Source organism: Vulpes lagopus, chromosome 2 (genome assembly GCF_018345385.1).
Source record: "Vulpes lagopus strain Blue_001 chromosome 2, ASM1834538v1, whole genome shotgun sequence".
Lineage (NCBI taxonomy): Eukaryota > Metazoa > Chordata > Mammalia > Carnivora > Canidae > Vulpes > Vulpes lagopus.
In genome coordinates this window covers 103,865,638-103,885,956 of record NC_054825.1, presented here as the reverse complement: position 1 = coordinate 103,885,956, position 20,319 = coordinate 103,865,638, and the positions used below count along the sequence as shown (strand labels likewise).

General features: G+C 42.1%; 1 protein-coding gene across 2 annotated transcripts in view; it reads right to left on the bottom strand.

The window, feature by feature from the left end:
* The window catches only part of ARID1B (AT-rich interaction domain 1B), a 438,423-nt gene that overhangs the window by 49,757 nt on the left and 368,347 nt on the right, over nucleotides 1-20,319 (bottom strand). For both annotated transcript variants that reach the window (XM_041745687.1, XM_041745688.1), the window contains exon 9: nucleotides 9,340-9,667. In XM_041745687.1, the coding sequence (XP_041601621.1) occupies nucleotides 9,340-9,667 (328 nt within the window). The remainder of the gene's footprint in view (nucleotides 1-9,339; nucleotides 9,668-20,319) is intronic.

Genomic DNA, 20,319 nt, shown 5'->3' with positions numbered 1-20,319 from the left:
TGTTGTGCAATTTCAAGATTAAGTACTTCTTTTTTGCCTCAATGCAGGCATCCCATTCCAGTTGTTCCTAAATCACCTAACAGATCTTCACCTTCTTTCTCAAATCACCCAGGAGAACAATTAGAGCTCAAGGGTTTTGAAGTGAGAGACCTCCTTGTCAGGGTGTGAAGAAAATAAAAAGTGTTTGGCTGTTTGAATTTTGGTAATTGAGAGCTAAGAATGTTCTCCTCATCTCAAAGTGGATTTTAGTTAGTTAAGCCCATTGTTCTGTTATTAAGTGGCAATCAGACACGAATGAAATGTAAGTCTCCCTTCTGAAGACGCTTCATTCAGAGATCCTGATATTAGCACTTCCCTGCCGACTCCCAGCACAGGGGCTGCCTCAGGTACTCGCTAGAGACCAAAGCCACAGGTGGCAGGAGTGGGTCCCCAAACCAGTCTCTTCCCTGCAAGAGGTGGACCCCAGAACTTTGTGGGTTCTGGTACATGTAGCTTCCCATTGGGTTCTGATAAGATGCATATTGCATAGCTCCCTGGTCTCGTAAAAATGAGATCGTTGTACATCATGTAAGAAAAACTAGTTGCCAATGATGTCACCCACAGAAAGAAAACAGTGCTCTTCTCTGTGTTAGGTCAAAGATCTTTACTTAAAAAAAGTTTATTTTGAGATCATTATCCCATTAGGAAAAGATCGCAAGTAATTTATAAGGATGGCTATGCCTTTTCAGTGATAGAAGTACCCACCCTTTATACCTGGATGCACGGTATAAGAGAATGACAATGGAAAGGTCTCTTTGGAGGTACTAGCACCTCACACACAAGTGCCTATCAGTCTGACAAATACCGAGAAGCTAAGCAGCACCCACCCAAGAATTAGCCTGAGTGGTATTTTAGGAATGAAGTCATTAAGAATGCAGAGATCTCCTATGCACTCAGACTCCTCATACCTAAACAGACTAGTCTATTACCTGAATAAAAAAGAATCTAGGTCCCGAGATCTCTACCTCGTATACTTGCCAAAGCAATATTCTGTAAAACCCTCTAACAAAGAATGCAGGGCTGTAGTGCCAGGAATTATGTCAGTATAGTCATTTCTAGCTTAAAACAAAATCATCCTGAAATTCTTACAGATTTCCTGAGCTAAAAGGCAGCTTTGGGCCACAAAGTTATTTAATTTGTTTAAGCAAACACTGTTCAAAATTAGGCTGAAATATGTTGCAGGAAAAGTGTGAAAGCTGAGCAAAAGTATAGTTCATTACATCCTCCCCAGTCGTTCTGCCCTGAGAAGTAGGATGGGCAGGACCCAGAAAGTCTTACCTAGTATTTCTTTAACAGTCAAAGGCCATTCAGAGAGAGTTAACTTTCAAATCAAGGGACAAAATCTTATGGTTCTGTAGCTGTGGGTTTTTGGCTCAGTTTGATTTTTTAAATCCATTAATGGAAGCATAATTTAAACTAAGAATGAAGGTCAAGATTAAGAAGAACCTTTGGCACCCTAGCCCTTTATGCTACCAGGTAAGGGGTCCTGTGAGCAACCTGAGAACCCAGCCCCTTGCCCATGATCTTCATGTGGTCACCCGGGATGCTTCCCAAACCCCAGCTGGACAGATGAAGATCCAGAGCACATCCTCTTCACCACTTTTAAACTGTTCCTGGTGTCAGCCTGAAAGCCCTGCAGGTTGGAGACAAGGCCAGTGCTGCTACCTGAGATACATGTGACTCCAATAATCTTGCCCTTTACTAACTCTAAAGAGCTCGGATTGCCTGCATGGTGGGGCTGATTTTCTCTGGGGACGGGGTGGGGGGTACTATGAAGGCAATTCTAGATATGACCATGGGGCAGAGAAGCTAGTCAGGCCATGAGGTCAGATGTGCAGACAAGTGGCTTAGCCAAGTCAACAGGGGCACACCCCACTGAGGTAAGGCTCACTGGGGTAACAGGAGCCTGGACCCAATGTTGGTGCCATCACAGGTCACCTTAGCTGGTGAGGACAGCACCCAGCTGAGAGCGGGTCAGACTGGAGCATGGACAGGAGATACTCTGAGTGAGGAAGGAAGGTCTAGATACAGTGGCGAACTTGGAATATTGCAGAATGTGAGGATGACACCGATGTCTGAGAGGAAGGCAGGCAGATTTGGGGAGACCAGCTTTGCCGTGATTCAAGAGACTGCCAAAGCCTGAGTTATGGTTTCAGGTCTGCACTACTTTTAGTTCCTCTTGATGCTGTCCAGTCACTGGGGCTCCAGTCCAGGTTTCTCCTTCAATATTTATCACGTCCACTTTCCACCTAGCTGCTCCCCTACAGGTTTCTACTAGTTCTCTTTGGCAGTGGGAATTCCAAAGGCCAAGCCTTAGACGTGCACTGGCCTTCTATTGCAGGGGGTTATAAAAATAGAGGCTCATGAGCCTCACCTGTCCATGGCTGAGGTGAGCATGTGTATACGGGTACAACTCTTGCCAGGTAATGATCACTTGTTCAGGGAACTTCACAGACTCTAGTCCATTAAAGGTTTGCTGTACATTTCACCTTTGATTCTTTGGATCTCATTAAACTTAACATTTTTTTCTTAGTCTTTTCAAAATTAGTGTTTGGGGCGCCTGGGTGGCTCAGTTGGTGAAGTGCCTGACTTGATTTTGGCTCAGGTCACAATCTCAGGGTTATGGGATCAAGCCCTACATCGGGCTCTGCGCTCAGCAGGAAGTCTTCTTGAGATTTTCTCTGCCCCTCACCCCAGTCATGTTTGCATGCGCTTTTTCTCAAATAAATAAAATCTTTTTAAAAAATTAATATTGTACTGCTTTTTTTTAAAGTTGGCTCTAGGCCCAACACGGGGCTGAACTTACAACCCCAAGATCAAGAGTCGCACGTTCTACCTACCGAGCCAGCCAGGTACCTCTAGTTTTACTACTTTTTGATTTGAGGACTAATAAATATACTTTGTGGTTATCATGATAGTTCTGAAACTATGAGAGATTTGATTGAAATCATAATCTTAAAATACTAACATAATACTCAATTCTAAATTCTGAAGGGGCTAAAAATTAAGCAGAGTATTTAGATGATAATGCAAAGGCTTACGTTTAATTGTGGAAATAAAAATTTCAGCCTTTGAAATCTTTTCTTTGTCCTTCAATAGTGTGACTTCTCCAATCACAGCTATTGTTTTGAAACCTAACTGCCCCAAATCCAAAGGGCTAAATTCTTTCTTAAGACAAATTGCTCAAGGCCTTAAGGGCTGATGGACCCCACCACAACTGGGGCTTAATGGTTTCCAGGTTTCTTGCCCCTTCCCCTTTGACATTTTAATGCACTCTCTCAAAGCAAGTATTTCCACATCAGTGGCTCCCAGCCCATCAGCAGAATTGCGTCATACTGGCTTCAAGGGAAGTAATACAGAAAAAGTGCCTTGCTGGCAAATAGGACAAGGGGAAGTGAATTGTAAATACGCCTCCCTAAAGGATGCTGGGAGACCTGTGTGTATGTGGGGAACACATCACAGGCAGTAAGAGCACAGGCTAATCCAGTCGCTTCTACACGGGGCTGCTATTTCCAAACAGGGAAAGACCACTGGTCAAACTCTTATAAAACACTGAGCATCAATATGGTTGGGGTGCTACTGATCAAGCTAGCTTATGATTTCATGGAATTTAATGCATGACAAAGGTTAAAAAATAACATTAGTTAGAATTCCTGGTGTCTTGTTTTACTAAAAAACAAAAATATTATATATATATGTATATAAAAGATTTACTTACTTATTTGAGAGAGAGAGAGAATGGGGGGTGGGCAGAGAAAGGTGGTGAGGGAGAGAGAAATTTAACTAGACTCCCTGCTGAGTGTGGAGCCTGAGTGGGGCTCAATCCCATGAACTTGAGTTCACAACCTGAGCCAAGAGTTGGATGCTCAACCGACCGCATGACCCAGGAACCCCCTGAAGACAGTTTCATTCTGATGAAAGATTATAAAGATCTGTGCCAGAACTTTGACATGAGCCAGCTCAAGTCACCAAAGACTTGATAAAAGCTTATATTCAGGGGGTGTTGGGGGCAACAGATTTCAGGGAACCAAAATATACCACGGCCTAAATATCTGGGGCTTGCTGAACCTTCTGTAAGTCATGCTTCATTCTCAGAGCTCATTTCAGGAAAAGAATCTGGTAACTCTGATATATCCAAATCCACAAATCGGCTGTATTTGGCAGAGATGTCAGTTGTTGGGCACTACCAGGGGCCACCTCGAATGGATGGACGGATGCAAAACACTAAGCACCTGAGGGAAATTTTATCTAACGTGTGCGTGTGGCCTGAGATTCATGGCAGTGCTTCCTTAGGAAGCAGTAGGCCAAAGTCTCTCCTACACTTCTGGCCAACTTTGGCTCTTCTCTGCAGACAGTGTCTCAACTCCGTTCAGCACAGTGTTATAGCAGACAGTCACCTGCCATCCCTGAACTAAGCTTTTCAGAAGATCATTTGATATTTCTACCTGTTTCTCAGTATTTCAAAAGAACTCCACCTTAACTAGAAATGCTTTAAATTAAACACAGCAGAGGTGTCTGGTGGCTCAGTGGGATAAACATCTGCCTTGGCTCAGGTCATGATCCTGGGGTCCTGGGATCAAGCCCTGCATCAGGCTCCCTGCTCAGTGTGAAGTCTGCTTCTCCCTTTCCCCTTCCTCTTCCCTCTCTTGTGCTTTTTCTCTCTCTCAAACATATAAATAAAATCTTTAAAAAAATAAAACTAAACACAGCAATGCATTTTCACCAGGGTATATGGTGGTGGTAGAGGATCCAGGACAAATACTCTGTATAAATTATTAATTCCAAATGTTTAATTATTATTGCTCAGCTAATCTAATACCCGAACAATGAGATTCACCACATTCTACTATAAATCCTCTGATAATTAAAATGAGGAATTCCTTTATCCAAAAGGTAAAAAAGAAAGAAAAAAAAAAACCCAAGTCCTCTCTGTGTTCTTTAACTTACTCAGTGCAGCAGGTGTTTTTACCCCTGTTGCAGCACCCTTAACAAGGGAACTAGTAAAATGGCTTCCAAGCAGTCAAACCTGGGTGCTTTCTCTCTCTGTTTCATCTTCCATGCAACGGGCTGAGAAAACCTGGGGCACGAATGCCATAATCCAGCATTTTTCACAGTGAGCTGTTTCTAATTGCACATACGCATGTGTGTACACACACACACTCACGCACTACTTTGTCATTAATTTGTCTTTTTCAGGTTCTTTCAGAGGCTCTGAGCCCTATGGGACTCTATGGGAAAGAAGTCATCTTAACAAATTCTGTGAATACAGTGTTTCTGTGAGGCTGGAGCCATTTCTTCCCCACAAGAGAAACTGATATTGAGTAAATGAACTGGTTTTTCAAACTGCCAACCTAAATTCCACCCAACACAGCTATCCATGGGGGAAGAAAATAAAAACAAAAGCAAAAACACAAGTTTGCTGCAACGAGATGTTAGGTAAAGCAAAAGCATGTTGAAAATCAAATTTCTTAACCCAGAGCACTAAAACATGTACTATACATGTTTTCTCACACTCAAGCTTCTGCTTTAAAAAAAAAAAAAAGGCACAACAGGTTATGTGTACTGCAAAGGGAGAAGGAAAGGAGATTTAAAATAGAAATAAAACTTTTTCTTTCTTTTTTAGAAAGAATGCTGTAGACATGAAAGGCAAAATTCAGAGCTAACAGGGATGGGGCCACAAAGACGAGCCTTTGCCAAGTGTGCTTTACAAGATTTACAAAGAATAACTCCAACATCTTTCTTTTTCTTATTTTTAATTAAGGAGGAGGTGTTGTGTTCTAAGGAAGCTATCTGGATGCTGCTGGCTGAAACGCAGATTTGATCTTCTCGTGCTGGTTAGCTAACATTGATTTTCTGCCCCAGTGGAAGAGATTTTACTCTGATGCATGCCATTTAAATTCATTTTACACAGCTGCTTAATGTGGCTTGGCAAGGCACAGCCAGACTAGCTTTGTGGGTCTAAATAGGACTCCAGAGTTGGTAAAGGACAGATCCTATGGATTAGCAGCTGATGATAAATGCTTTTCTCCCCCCACTGTTATTTTCCTACTGACTCACGAAGTGACCTTGAAGGTACCACAAGAAAGGAAAAACGAGGAAAAGACAATTTCCCAAAAGAAATGTGTTTACCTAATTCTACATTTGTTATTTTGCTTTTAGGATTATGTTTACAAAATTCTGTATTTGTTGGCCCACATTTAGGATCGTGTTTGCAGGATTTAGAACTCGCGATTGCAAAATTATCATCTGTTCTTGCTGTCTAAATGTATACTGAATATGAAACTATTGGAAGGCTCTCTGTTGTTATGTATTCATAACAAGTAGTAGTTCTATACGTTTAGTCTTCAAACAAAGCCAGGTAACTGTTCTCTGTTTTATTTTAACCAAAAATGTGGCATGTTTCTACTCAAACTACTGAACAGGATTCAATCTATGCAAGATAATCTTATTACGACATGCGAAACAGTATCAGTAATAATATTTTTGCTAAATAGATTGCTCAACAATAATATACTTTAAAAGCATTTACTAACCTCAAAATGGTGAAAGCCTGCTATTACATAGCTTTGTAGTAGCAAAGAAGAAAGATACTTTTTGTTGCTGTATGTAATTCCTGTGTTGAAATCGGTAATTAATATGGCAACACCATGTTTAGAAAGCAAATTCTGTGTTGGGTTATTTGGTTGCACTTTTCTGGTGACTTCAATATTCTAAAACTCCTTGGGAGAAGGAAATAATAGAAATCTTTGGCACAGACGTCTGCTCAGCGATGATATAATGAAACCCCTCGTAAGTCCTATTAATAACCTGATCCATGTCTCCTGCAGTGCATCTCCTGTCAAATGAGGTCGCTGCACTCTGAATTCAGGGGTGTGTGTAGGAGCAGGTCATTGTAGGGGCAGGAATGACAATAACACAGTCATGATAACAGTGCTGTACAACACAAGTTCCCACACAACACAAGGACAACAATGGGGCAAATCAGGCCAGAGGAGGTGACTTCATTACTTTTACGGAGATAAAAGTTTGTATTTCCCTCTCAGGCATGAAGGAAAAGAAGCCATGCCGAAAGCCATGCAAAGACAGGATCTGGGGGAATGGCATGCAGGATTCCACCACGCGACCACGGTACCATTAATAAGGATGAAAAACAACGGAACGAAACGAACAAAAAATCCCGAAACAAACAAAAATAAACAAAAAGACACCCCCCCACCCCCCTCTGGGATGGATTTCCTTTTAGGTCTTTTGCTTTCTTGTTTTAGGTGTTCCTTTCGCAGCCAGATGGCATGGTCATTAACAGTTTAAAAAAAAAAATGCCCAGGTCCCGCAGCAAGTCAGGGTATGTTGCTACCTACCCGTACTGGTCAGGCTGGTGCATCATGGGAGCCTGAGAGTTGCCATAGTTGGGGTGCTGGGAAGAAAACATGGGGCGTCCGCCAGCCCCAGACTGGCTGGGATAAGCAGGCGACCTAATGTATGGTGGCCTAAAGTAGAACAGAAGAACAACTTCTTTGGATTTGTTCTGTAGACAAGTATGAATCCCCCTGCACATTATGTTCTGTGCACACATAGGTGTGGAGGGCTATGGAATGGGGCGTCGTACTCTGTACCATGCAGCTGCCTGGGAGGGCAACTAGATTATCAGTCCTTGAAAAAAGGGTTGCGGGGATGGAGGACAGGGCAAAGGAGAGAGAAAAGTGAGACTCTCAGATCTCGTCTCCACTGACACTTCTGCAATGTGGCGTTGACGTCAGTACAAGCCAAAAAAGACACAGTCCTTATTTAAAACGCCTGGAGAGCTACAATGGGCACTACATGAAGGCAAGGCTTTGGAACGGCCTGCTCATCAGAAGCAGAGAATGAAAATGCACGGCTGTGTACCTACACGTTAAATTTATAGAAAACGACACTTTGGCTGATTCAGAGAGGGAGCAGAGTGAACAATTATGCCCCGATCTCTCTGGGTCTCTTCCTCCCGGGGTCACTATCCACGGCCTTGTGTCCAGAGCAGTCAGGCACACTTGCCACCTGAAAACAGCGAGTACCTTAGGAGTTGCAACAATGGACAATTCGGGGAAACCTAACTCAGAACTTCAACTGGACCAGGCAAACCAGTCTTCATGGACAGGTTTTTTTTTTTTTTCACAGACAGTTTTATCAAAACATTCCCTAAGGCCTGTGTAGGTTTGGTTTAGTATAGTGCAGAGTTCAGGAGATTTTAAGTAACTGTAATGTGGATGAGAGAGAGAGAGAGAGAGAGAGAATGATTGACTTTCATTTTGATTCCTCAAGGGAAATTTATTATTATTTGGAGCAAATGGTGAGACTGAAGGGGTCCCTAACATTCCCCAGATAGCAGCTTCAGAGGAAAAGTAACAAAGGGACACATATAAACATAACACACACACACAATTTTTCTTTCCCTTTGACAAAAATCATTCTTCTATCGTTTCTTCTGAAGATATATCTTCATACATAGCTTTCAATATGCTTTGTTTCAAAATGTTACTTTGACATATGTTAAACATCATTTAAAACACATTTATAAGTGCTTCTTTTAAAACTATTCACTTCTGTCTCATAAATTTTTAATTAAGCATGTTATTTTTAAGCAGGTTAAATATTTACTTCAAGAGCTTCAAAAATCAAGAGTAAAAATAAGTAAGTAACTGAGGCTAAAGCCTTGCTCTATCAACTTCAGCTTTATGAAATATTATCTTGGCTCTGTTAGCCACATTTTGGTTTGGACAGATAGAGGGGTATGCCCAGAAAAAGAAAATACAACATAAGAATATGAAATCTATAAATATCACACAGAAACATTTAGACAAACATACACAATACATATATGTGCATAGACAAAGTTTCTGTTATAAAGATTTTTTTTACGGTGGGGTTAAAAAAAAAAGGAAGGTGGTTCTTTTCCAGTGGCTTAGATTTTAAAAGTCTGTATTTTAGGCTTTAGACTTTCCTGCCTAAACCCTGCTATTGTAAATGGAACCACCCAGAGATGCCACCACTCTGGGGTGCTGGTTACAAGGACGAGTCACAGTCATTTCAAATAAGCTCCCAGAATAGACTTGCCCACCACTTGGGGTCCTTCCTTGATGTCTCACGGACCGTGGTCTGCCATTTCCTTCTCTACTATCACGGGATAGCATGTGACAAGGCCAAAGGAACGGCCTAGCTGAACGACACTGCGCTGCTCCCCACCCCGGGTGACCCAGGCAACGCCGTGGCTCTGTGCGCGACACGCGCTCACAGGGCGCACACAGACTGCTGGCCCCGACGGCATACCTGCTCTGCGCCGAGTTTGCAGCAGCCTGCATCACTGCGGCGGCTGCCTCCTGTGCCTTACGGTTCACGGTCGGCATCGGTGGCCCCATTCCTGGCCCTCCCTGCTGAGACATGCCAGGGGAACTGGGGGTCATGCTGCTCATATTTCCAGGAAACGGTCTGTTCTGCATCCCAGCTGATGGCATTCGTCCCAGGGGCATCGCACCACATGGCTGGCTTGGCCCCTGTCCATGCATCTGGTTGTTGGCATTGATGCCCATGCCGGGCCCTGGGCCGCTGTAGCTTGCACTGGGCACCCCGCTATATGTTGGGGGTCTGGAGTAGTTACCTAAACAGAAAGTAAACACAAATTAAAGCCTTTTACTTAGTATCTGGACTTGTGAGGACATTCACTGGAAATCCTTCTGGTCCAAAAATGTGGTCAACACAGAATAGTAGTCATTATCCTTATTGACCCTTCCCCGCTGGCACCAATAAGGCTGGCAGCGTCGAAACATGCTCTCTCGGTCCATTCCCAAGGCAAAGAACCACCAGGACAGCCACATGATGGAGGGGACATTCAGGCTAGGCATGAAAACCATCTATGAACAGGCAAGGGATGCTAGTACTAATTGTCGCTTCAGTACACCCAATACTCCCATTCCTACCCTTTAACCAAAACCATTTCAACCCCTAGTCCTTAAGAACACACCAGTGTGACTGCATTATGACATCACTACATTTGACAGTTATGATAAAGTGTTCAGAAAGGCAACATGTAAGACAACATGCACATATGGTTAAAATTTATCCCCCCAAACCCCATAGGAGATGTCGTGTGGAAGCTCAACATTAGTCCAGCAAAACAATCAGTTTTTCTCTAGTGTTGGGGGCACGCTGCTTCGTGTTTGTTGCTCCCTTGAGCCCCCGATAAAGGGGCTGGTTTGCGCTTGGTGTCATGTCTTATGAACTGTGGTTGCAAGCGCTACCATGACATTCAGTGCAGGGAATGGGGAGCAGGAAGAGCCTGAGGATATAGTGAAGAATCATGGAGGCACCTCCAGCCCCTGTGCACACCAGGGCACACTCAGGAGAACAGCAGCTTCAGGGGCCCCGACTATGCCAGTAGTCTTGTCTTCTCTCTCCCTCCATGCCTTCTATTTTGAGTGAGTGTACATAGATTAAATTCGAGTAAATTAAAGGCGTATTTAATGTCATTCCAATAATAGTAATTGCAGAACTACACTATGTGTGCCAAGTGGGGTTAAGTGCTTTGCATCAATGATTTCATTCACTTCTCCAATAACCATACAAAATACATATAAATGACCATGATTCCATTTACAAATGAAGAAAATCAACAGCTAGTACGTTAGGATTCAATCTCAAGCAAAAGGATTCTGGGACCCATATAATTAACCAATAAAATATGCTGCCTTCCCACAAGTGATTATTGAAATAAAATAAATGTAAAAAGCATTTGTAGTCTATGGATTAGTGTTTCTCAATCAATCCCTACAGCTTTCTGGAAGAATCTCCTTGTCAAAATAACATAACTGTTCTAAGGGATATAAAGTTAAATATAATGCAATTCCTGCACTCAAGAGCTCACTGTGTGTGTGTGTGGTGTATGAGGTGGAGTAGCAGGGATAATAAGAGAAGAAAAAGTCTACTGAGGAGTTGTTAGGGTTTAAAGACATTATGTATGTAAAGTATCGCAAACACACACGTAAAAATGATAGGGGTTATATACCTGGGTGCCAAGTGTGGCAGAAGAGAGGATGGCATACATTAGGGGAGAGGCCATACATGGCAAGAGATAGCCAGAGAGGAGAAAAACTCAAAATGAGTCACTGATGAGCTTCATGGGGCTGTGCAGGGCAGGAGCAGAGGTCAGATTCAGCAGGGCCTTGTGTCCCAGGCCTCTAAAGTGTAAGTTAGGAGGAGCTTCTCTAGGTTTTCCAGCAGAAACTGAATTTGATTAGTAACAATAATAAAAGCAAATACTTAATATTTACTATGTGCTAAAGCTCAATTCCAAATTCTTTGTATTAACTCATTTAATCCTTGTATTAAGCCTAAGAGGCTTCTAATTCTAGAGATGAGAAACTGGAAATGTAGGATGTGGAGGAGCCTGTCTCAAGGTCATGTGCCTAATAAGCAGACAAGGCACGGTTCGCATTCAAGTAACATGTGTGCACGGTTCAGAGTCTAAGCACATAACACTACTGTGGGGCCTCTCAAATGCTTAAGGAAAAACACATACTTATGTGACATACCCTCATAACTGTAAAACTAGGTTTTTTTAAGTCTAAACATGTAAAGCTGCATTACCTACAAATCTGCAAGAGATCCATGGACTTTTCAACACAGACTGGGTACTTGCTGTTAGGTGCATCACATGAGCTTTCTTATTTGGGTGTCCACGAAGTGTATTATTTATTGCAGACTGTATGAAGGTCGCCAGTTATACCGACCATGTGCCGACACACTTTCTGTAAAGGGCTGGACAGTAAATATCTTAGCCTGTATAGGCCAGAAGGTTTCAACTAATCTGCCACCATGGCCCCAACATGGCCAGAGGCACTCCATACACAAATGAGAGTGCCTGTGTTCCAATAAAACTTTATTGAAAGACAGTGGGCCAAAGTGGGCCATAATCTGCCAGCCCCTCCTAGAGACCAACGTGTTTCTCTGACCCTGAACATCCCCTAGAAGCTTAAAGAAATCCTGAAAGGGAGTAACAGAGTCTGGTGCTGGTGAATGGAGTCAGGAACTGGGAATGGAGAGGAAAGCCAAGAAAAATAGAAGGAACAGGAAGGTTTGATGTAAATTCCTTCAGGTGCCACCTAGCTCCTCAAATTTAAAATGCCTTTTCATAAGAAAGTACCCTGCCTTTACGGACATAAACTTACACGGTTCCCAAGTAAAAGGTAAAACAGTCCCTGCTCATCAATTTCCAAGTTCTTTATAAAAAGTTCTTAAGTTGTTTTGGCATCTCCCACCCTGCAGGACCACACATAAGGTCCCCGTCTGTCTTCCCGTCACACCAGCCTGGTGAAAAGGGCACCTTATGCTTCCCTGGCTCGTGAGGGACACAGTGCAGCGGGTGGGTTGCCGTCCTGCCTCTTCCCACGCCTTCCTGGAGCATGGTCCTCAGAAGGCTTCTCTGTGGGCAGAGTTAGGACCTCTCTTCTGCATCCTCACTGGTCTCGCCTGCCCTCATTTCCAGAGAGTCTGAGAGCATCAGCAAACACGACGCTTTTTTTTTTCTTGGCTCTTGCTTTTATTAAAAATAAATAAACTCATTCACAGTTCGAAGGCAAATGAAAATTAATTCACATATTCATTTGATTACTAGCTCCCGCCCTCCCCCACCACTTGGTAAGTGACTCATTTGGTAAGAAACTTTACTCAGTGAAAACATATGTACCCTTTGCTTTCGAAGGAAATGAAATAACACTTTAATCTTGTTTTAGAAAACAAGCGTTTAGACATGGTTATTGCAGACTCTGCCCACAATGCAGTTTTGTTAGAGAAGAAAGTTCCCGATTTTGTTGAACTCTGCTTATGGTTGGAACAGAGAAACTCTGTCACCCTGGGTTCTTGCGCTTTGGGAGTAAGCTGGCAGTCGGGAGCTGTATTTTGATGAACACAAAAGAAAGAAATGGCTGAGATGTTCGGTTAGCCGGGACCCTACTTCATCCCTCTCATTCACGGTGTGCGCTAAGGAGAAGAGCCGAGTTTCAATGGCTTTGCTCAATTCAGCAGCTGGTCTGCCACAGCCGGCGGCATTCTGCAGCCGGGCGGGGTCCGCATTAGAACACAACCACCATGCACACCCATACATGCACGCAAGCACTTGTGCTTAGAAAGGCCCATTGAGTACTGGGCTCCCAATCTAATTTTCCTCAATCAGTTGGGTTGATTCCATGAATTGGCACTCAAAAGCACACGTCAAGGGAATATGTTCTAATTATAGAGGCCTCTATTTGGTAGAAGAAATACAAAGTCCCCTTTTCTTCTCCTTGAAACGCTAAAGACTTTCCTCATTAAACTCACATGCCTGGATAAAAATGCTTTCTAAAGGCTTTAAATGGCTTAAGAGGCAGCGACGGACAAAGCGCAGGCTCTAGAATTTGGGTCTGAATAGCAGCATGACCTTGGCCAAGTTATTTAACTTGTCTGAACATCAGTTTTGCCATCTGTAAAGTGATGATGATGGGGGAATAGGTATGAGGGGACTAGTACAGTGCCACGCACAGTCACCTAATAAACGATGGCTGCCACCATCAGCAATCATTATACTATCAACAACATGGATAATTGGTGATCTTTCCCCATAGTCTTTTGAAAATGTGTGGAAGGAGTGAAAAAAATGATTCATGCCCCCCCCCCTTTGCCTACTCGATAACATATCTTTCTCCCCCAAATAAACAAAAACCAAACATGTAAGCCAAGCAAAATATGAGAGGAAAAGCCAGGAATGGGAAGTGCGATCTTATTTCCATGTTTCTCTAATAGATTAGTAATTTGTTGGCACTGGCTCTGACAGAAAACAGATGGATCTAGCATTAAGCACAATGAAGGCAGCAGATGCTGGGCCAGCCCACCTCAGCTGGACGGGTCTTGCAGCCAAGTCCAAGAGCCCACAGTTTTCAAGTGGGTTCATCTTGGCACACCAGCTCCAGAAAATTGGTCACCAAATAAATTCAGATTTCAGCCCACCAGGAGTTATAGTCAAGCACCAGAGAGAAGAAGCGGGAGCTAGACTCTATCATTCACCGGTATTACTTTAGGAGGATCCCAAGTAATTCTGTCCCTGACTTTGGAATATTTAAACTTGCTAGTTACAATCAATACTCCAAGCTCGCTGCTTTTATTGAACTATCAAGTGTTTCCACTCACAGATGAAGTTTTGCTTCTCAGTATCATCATTCAACAAGAACTTATGAATCACTTCTACACGCAAGGCTCTAAATCACTCTCCCATGCTGTGGAGGGTAAAATGGTGCCCCATCAGAGACCAGACACTTTACCCAGAATATGAAGAAATAAAATGGATAATGAGCTATATATCATGATAAATATGTTTGTGGGATAAATATGCATTTACTTTGTTGCTTAGTTAATAGTGTTTGCCACTTTTTATCACTGCTTACTACATAATATGATTTTAGGCCATGTTTATACAGATAGAATTTATATACAATATCAATCCTATAAGTCCTATGACCACCACAACATGGGATATTTCTTATCATGACAAAAAAAAATTGCTACTCTGTAGTCAATCTCTCCCTCACCCGTGGGAACCACTGATCTGATTTCTCTCCCTACAGTTTTGCCTTCTCCCCAATGTCATATACAATCATACAGTATGTAATCTTCTGTGTTTGGCTTCTTTCCCTTAGCATCACACTTCTCAAATTCACCCACATTATTGCACACATCAGTGGCTTGTTCCCTTTTGTTGCTGAGTGGCATTCAATTCTGTGGATACTTGAGTTGTCTCCAGTTTTTAGCAATTACAAACAAAGATGCTAACATCTGCACACAGGTCCTTGTGGACATAGGTTTCCTTTCTCTTGGCAGAGCCCTAGGAATGAGAGGGTCACGTTGTAGGGTACATGCAGGTTTGACTTTATAAGAAACTCTACCAAAAAATGTATGAGTTCTAACTGCTCTACATCTTTGATATTATCAATTAAAGAAAAATTTAGCCATTCCAGTAGGTGTGTAGTGGATACCATTGTGGCTTTAATTTTCATTTCCCTAATGAAGAATGATTTTGAGCATTTTTCACATATTTATTTGCTGGTTACCATATTTCAGTAAGATCTTTTCTACATTAAAAAAATTATATTTCAACCCCAACTTCTTCCAACTCCAGCTCTCTCTACACAGGCTGGTAACACAATGTTGCTCTTTTAGATACTACTTTGGAGAGAAAATGATTGAGTAGATATGAAGACCATGAACGTAGTTTCAAAATGAAAACTGACTTACCTCCAGTTGCATTAAATCCTACTATTTGTGGAAATGCAAATAATTTGTTTTTGGAATTGATATTTATGGCACCATCTTTTCCCTAGATCAGCATGCATTTTAAAAAGTCTTCACAAGGTAAGAGAAATAACCATATTGTGCAAAACTTGGAATAGAGGAGGAATGATCTACTCTCTTATGGCATGACTTCAGTGTCTCACTTTTGGTAGTTTTTTCCAGATGTTACATAAATGGACCCCTTTAAAAATTTAATTATACAATAATGCAAGCTCAGTGCAGAGAATATAGAAGCACAGAGAAAAACAGATAAAAACGATCCTTCGTTTCGCCTCCCTGACATAATTCTTGAGCACTGAGTCATTAACCCCACACCCGTGAAGCATCAAGGCAGGGTTAAAAAGGTACCAGTGTCTCTGGAACTCTGCATCTTCATCTCTCTCAGTAATCGTTCTTAAGGGCCTCTTCCATGCTAGCTCTGTACTAACAGCTGGGGATTCAGCAGTGAACAAAGGCAGAGTTTGCATTCTGGTGACAAGAGATAGGCAAAGAAGTAAGCCTGGATGATGTCATGTGGTGTGAAGTACCCTGAAGGAACATAGAAGGAGATTTATACAGAGTGGCAAGGGGAGGCATCCCTTGAAGGTGACTGAGGAGAACCACTCCAGGGAAGGGAGCTGTGTGCATGTTGGTGGCCTCTCAGGAAGAAGCATCTCTTCAGAGAAACAGTCATCTCTGGGACCAACATCATACAGGCCCAGGGGACATAAGGGCACTGTAAGACGCCAGCATCAGACTCCAGGGCAGTGACTGCAGAAGAGCACAGGCCCGCAGGGAGCAGGGGTATAATGGTCTGCTATGTGTGACCTTCAGAAAGCTACCTGTCACTCCCATGTTCACATTCCTCATCTGTAAAAAGGGTATAATACAAGATTATCTGTTTCATGTGGCTGCTGTGGGGAAAAAAATAATAACTGTAACTGTTGTTGGACCCTGACAATCAATACGGAAGCTTTCAAGGAACAGAGAGAAACTATTCCAATATTAATAACTTCTTAATCACTGAAATTATCTTTCGCTATATCGCATCTTAGGTCTAATTTTACTTTCAGCATGCAAAGAGATTCAAATTTATTTCTCAAACCGAGTATAAGAAAAAGTAAGTCCTGGCATTAAAAACTGTAAAAAGATATTAACTCAATAGAAAAATTCAGTCTAAAATAGTAAAATCTCTATGCTAAGAAATGGAAGTTTCTGAGTCACCACTGTCACACGTGGCATGAGCACCTCGGTCTTCCTGGGTTCCAGAGATGCCATGACTGGTACCCGCCTGCACGGGAACAGCACTGCTTGGAGCTCTTACCTGCTTCCCCCACCCATCTGCCACTCCACCCATCTGTTGCTTGTCATTCAATAAGGCTCTTTCATTCCAAACATTTGAAAAAATGGTAGAGCTAGGAGCCCTCGGAAAAGGCACCTTGCTAAGATGTAAAGTTGAATGTCCACATCCTGTTATTTCTTGCTGTCCACGTCTCTCCTGACCAAGACCTGTGGTAGAGAACAGCCCTTGATGGTGGATGATGGGGCAGGATGGGCTTCTTCAGTGAGGGGAGGGAACAGCCACACTCTTGAATATTGTTCAAGAGACGATTTTAATTAGTGAGGTAAAAGAGGGTGGCACTGGTCAAAATTAAAGCCACTTTATGGCTTTTTTCCCTTTTTAAAATTTTCATTTGATTTATACTTTACTCCTTCCTAAATTCCCAGGTTTTGATAAAAATTGCGGTTATCGGTGTTACGAAAAATTCATGCTGAAATCTTATAATGTGAAAGCTAAATTTGAGCATCAAAAGAAGACTGCATTAACAATCTTTAACTGTAAAATGACCTACTTCAATTTCTGTTTTTTCCCCAATGTTAGTGAGATAGAAATTTGGAATATTTCTTTAACAACAGAACCATTTAGAATGTGGAATTGACACTTGCCTAGTACTGCTGATTTAACCATAAAATAGGAGGCTTAAATATGTCATGTGTATCACAACCAGTTTCAAGGAGAAAAAAGGAGTTAACGAACAGGGAGTGAGTGACCTGCATAGAAACCAGCCTTTGCAAAGCCAAAGAACAGGGTGTTGTTAGTCTGCAGCACTGTCCAGGGGAAACATGAATCCGTGTGGCAGGTGAATTTCACCTCTGTAGAAGAGAGGCTGAATTTAGTTTAATTCCACAATAAGATGGAGATTCTGGACTTATAACAGTAGAGGCTGAAATCCTGGGTCATGGTGACACCAAGGATGTCACAGTCCTATAACGTATTCTCAAGCATTTACTGGTCCACCATCTACTGACATTTATGCATTGTTCCTCTTCAACCAAAACAGTTGTAAGGTTTAGTAATGTGTGATTCACTATTTTGGAACTGCACATTTCAACTAGCTATGATTTGGAGTCTCCTGAATTCACTGAGAAACGTATTTTAATGAAGGGAGAAGGAATATTTCAGATGGCATCTATTTTAGAAAAAAAACAAACCTTTAAATTCTGGAAAAAATACCTTTTATTAAGTAATTTAGAAATAAAAGTCTCAGGGCGCCTGGGTGGCTCAGTCGGTTAAGCATCCAACTCTTGGTTTTGGCTCAGGTCCCGATCTCAGGGTCATGGGTCGAGCCCCGTAGTGGGCTCAATGCCCAGCATGGAGTCTACTAGAGATTCTCCCCCCCTCCCTCTGTCCCCCTCCAGCTTGTACACACATACACCTGTATCTGCACGTGCTCTCTAAAATAAATAAATCTTAGAAAATAAATAAAAGTCTCATCAGACTTAACCTATTTAAAAGTTCCCTGCTTCCAAAGGCACATGCTATACAAATTAAGGCATAAATCCAGGGCCACATCAGTGCATAACCTGTGTGGCTATACGTGGTGGGCCAGACACTCTCATATAAGTGAGTGATAACTGAGGGGAATCTAAACTCAGAATTATTTAGTTGCCCAAGATAATACCACTTATTTATAGGAAAGTTAAGACTAGATGCCCATTTTCTGCAATCAGTGACAAATGTGCAAAAAATATTTGTAGTCAGTGTGGTAGACACTGTTCCAGAGAACACAAAACCAAGACAGTTTTTGTTCTTAAGAAATATAAAGGCTATATAAAAGGTGAAATTTGTTTCAGCTCTCTTCCTCCCGAATCTATTAATAATTAAGATGTCAATTACATAACTCCTCTCTATTTATTAAAGCAAGTCTCTATGGTCCTGCTTGCAAACCCTTTGTAAGGGGAGTTACTGTACGCACTTGCTTGAAGGTAGAAAAGTACTATTTCATAAAATATACTGCAATTAAACATTTTCACACATTTAGATTGGATTCATTCCATTTGCATATTTAATAATTCAGATTTCATGGTATTAATATACATTTCTAAAAATTTCCTTCTTAACTTCATAGAAAGTTTTTTTTTTTCATCTCTAGTATCTTTGATGTATTTCTAAGCCCATATTCCCAAAATGTTCCTTGTTCCTCGAAGGCAAGTAGTTTGTCTTTTGTTTCCCCAGTGGCTCACTGAGTGAATGAACCAGCCAGGAGAGGGTATATCAGAGGCAAGGGAAACAACACACCAGTGACTATATGAGTGGCTTCTCAAGTCTCCCTTGGTTTGAACCCTGGCTCTGCCACTTCCTAGCTTTGGGATCATGGGTCTGTTACTTAACCTCCCCATTTGCAAAATGGGGATAATGTCACAGCTTCCCATTAATTAAGAAAATGGGCGAGTCTGCCTAAATTGAGTCTGGGCATGACCAGTGCGTATCTTGGTGAAGCTGTTTACCTACTTTGTGCTTCAGTTTTTTCATCTGCCAAGTAGAATAACAATGATACCTATGACAAAGCATGTTGTGAGCATTAAATGAGTCGGTCTATGGGAAAACATCAGGGGTGCCTGGCTGGCTCACCTGGCTGAGCACCCAAGTCTTGATTTCGGCACATGTCGTGACCTCAGGATCAAGAGATGGAGCCCATGGAGCCACTGGGCTCTATGTTCAGTGGGGAGTCTGCTTGGGATTCTCCCTCTGCTCGTTCCCCTGCTGTCAATCTCCTTCTCTCTCCCTCTCAAAATAAGTAAATAAAATCTATTAAAGAACCAAAGCAAAACAACAACAAAAAAACCCACTTCAAACAGGAGCCAGGCAGGATACGGTAATAAATGTTGGTTGTTATCTCTAATAACAATTTTGGAGAAGCCGTTCCTGACAGTAAAAAGGCTTAAAAAAAGATTGTAAGATATCTTCCTCTGAGATCTCTTAAAAACAAAACTAACCCAGAAGAAAGTCATCTAGTTAGGAACAGAAATGGAAGATGAGACTAATGGCCTCTGTGGGTCACACACAAGGGATTCTTTACAGAGACGTTAAAAACATGCAACAAGAAAATGTAAGCTTAATGTTTTACTACTAATCTGAGTAGTTAATTAAGGAGGGGAAAAATACTTCATTTGTGTGGTGTCTAAGAGGATCAACGAGAGAAATGTAAAAGTACGGACGTTTGTTGAATTAAACAATATATGTCACAAACACTCGTTTCCTGTCATTTAGTGCTTGCTGAGGGAGAATACAAGGAAGAAAGGCAAACAATCTGGAGTTGAACACAGAGTACCAGGACGCTGATTTTAAGCACACGGCATTCGGAGACAGTAAAGGGAGCCAGGAGGATACACCCCTCAGAGTGGGGATTTGGGAGAGGCCACTGGGGTGAAGGAGAGTCGGCGGGCTGACAGGACAGATGTGCAGGCACTTCTTTCAAAGTTAAAAAGTACCGAGTATGGAAATTATCCCCCTTATCCTAAATGTTTTCTAGTATCAACCTAAACTCAGTATTTACGCCTTAAAATAAATCCCTTCTTGACTATATAACCAAAATGTTATGTAGCAGATCCAGTGGGCTGCACTGACATAAAAGGCTCTGGAGTTGAAGCAAGATTTAGATTCATAGAACATTA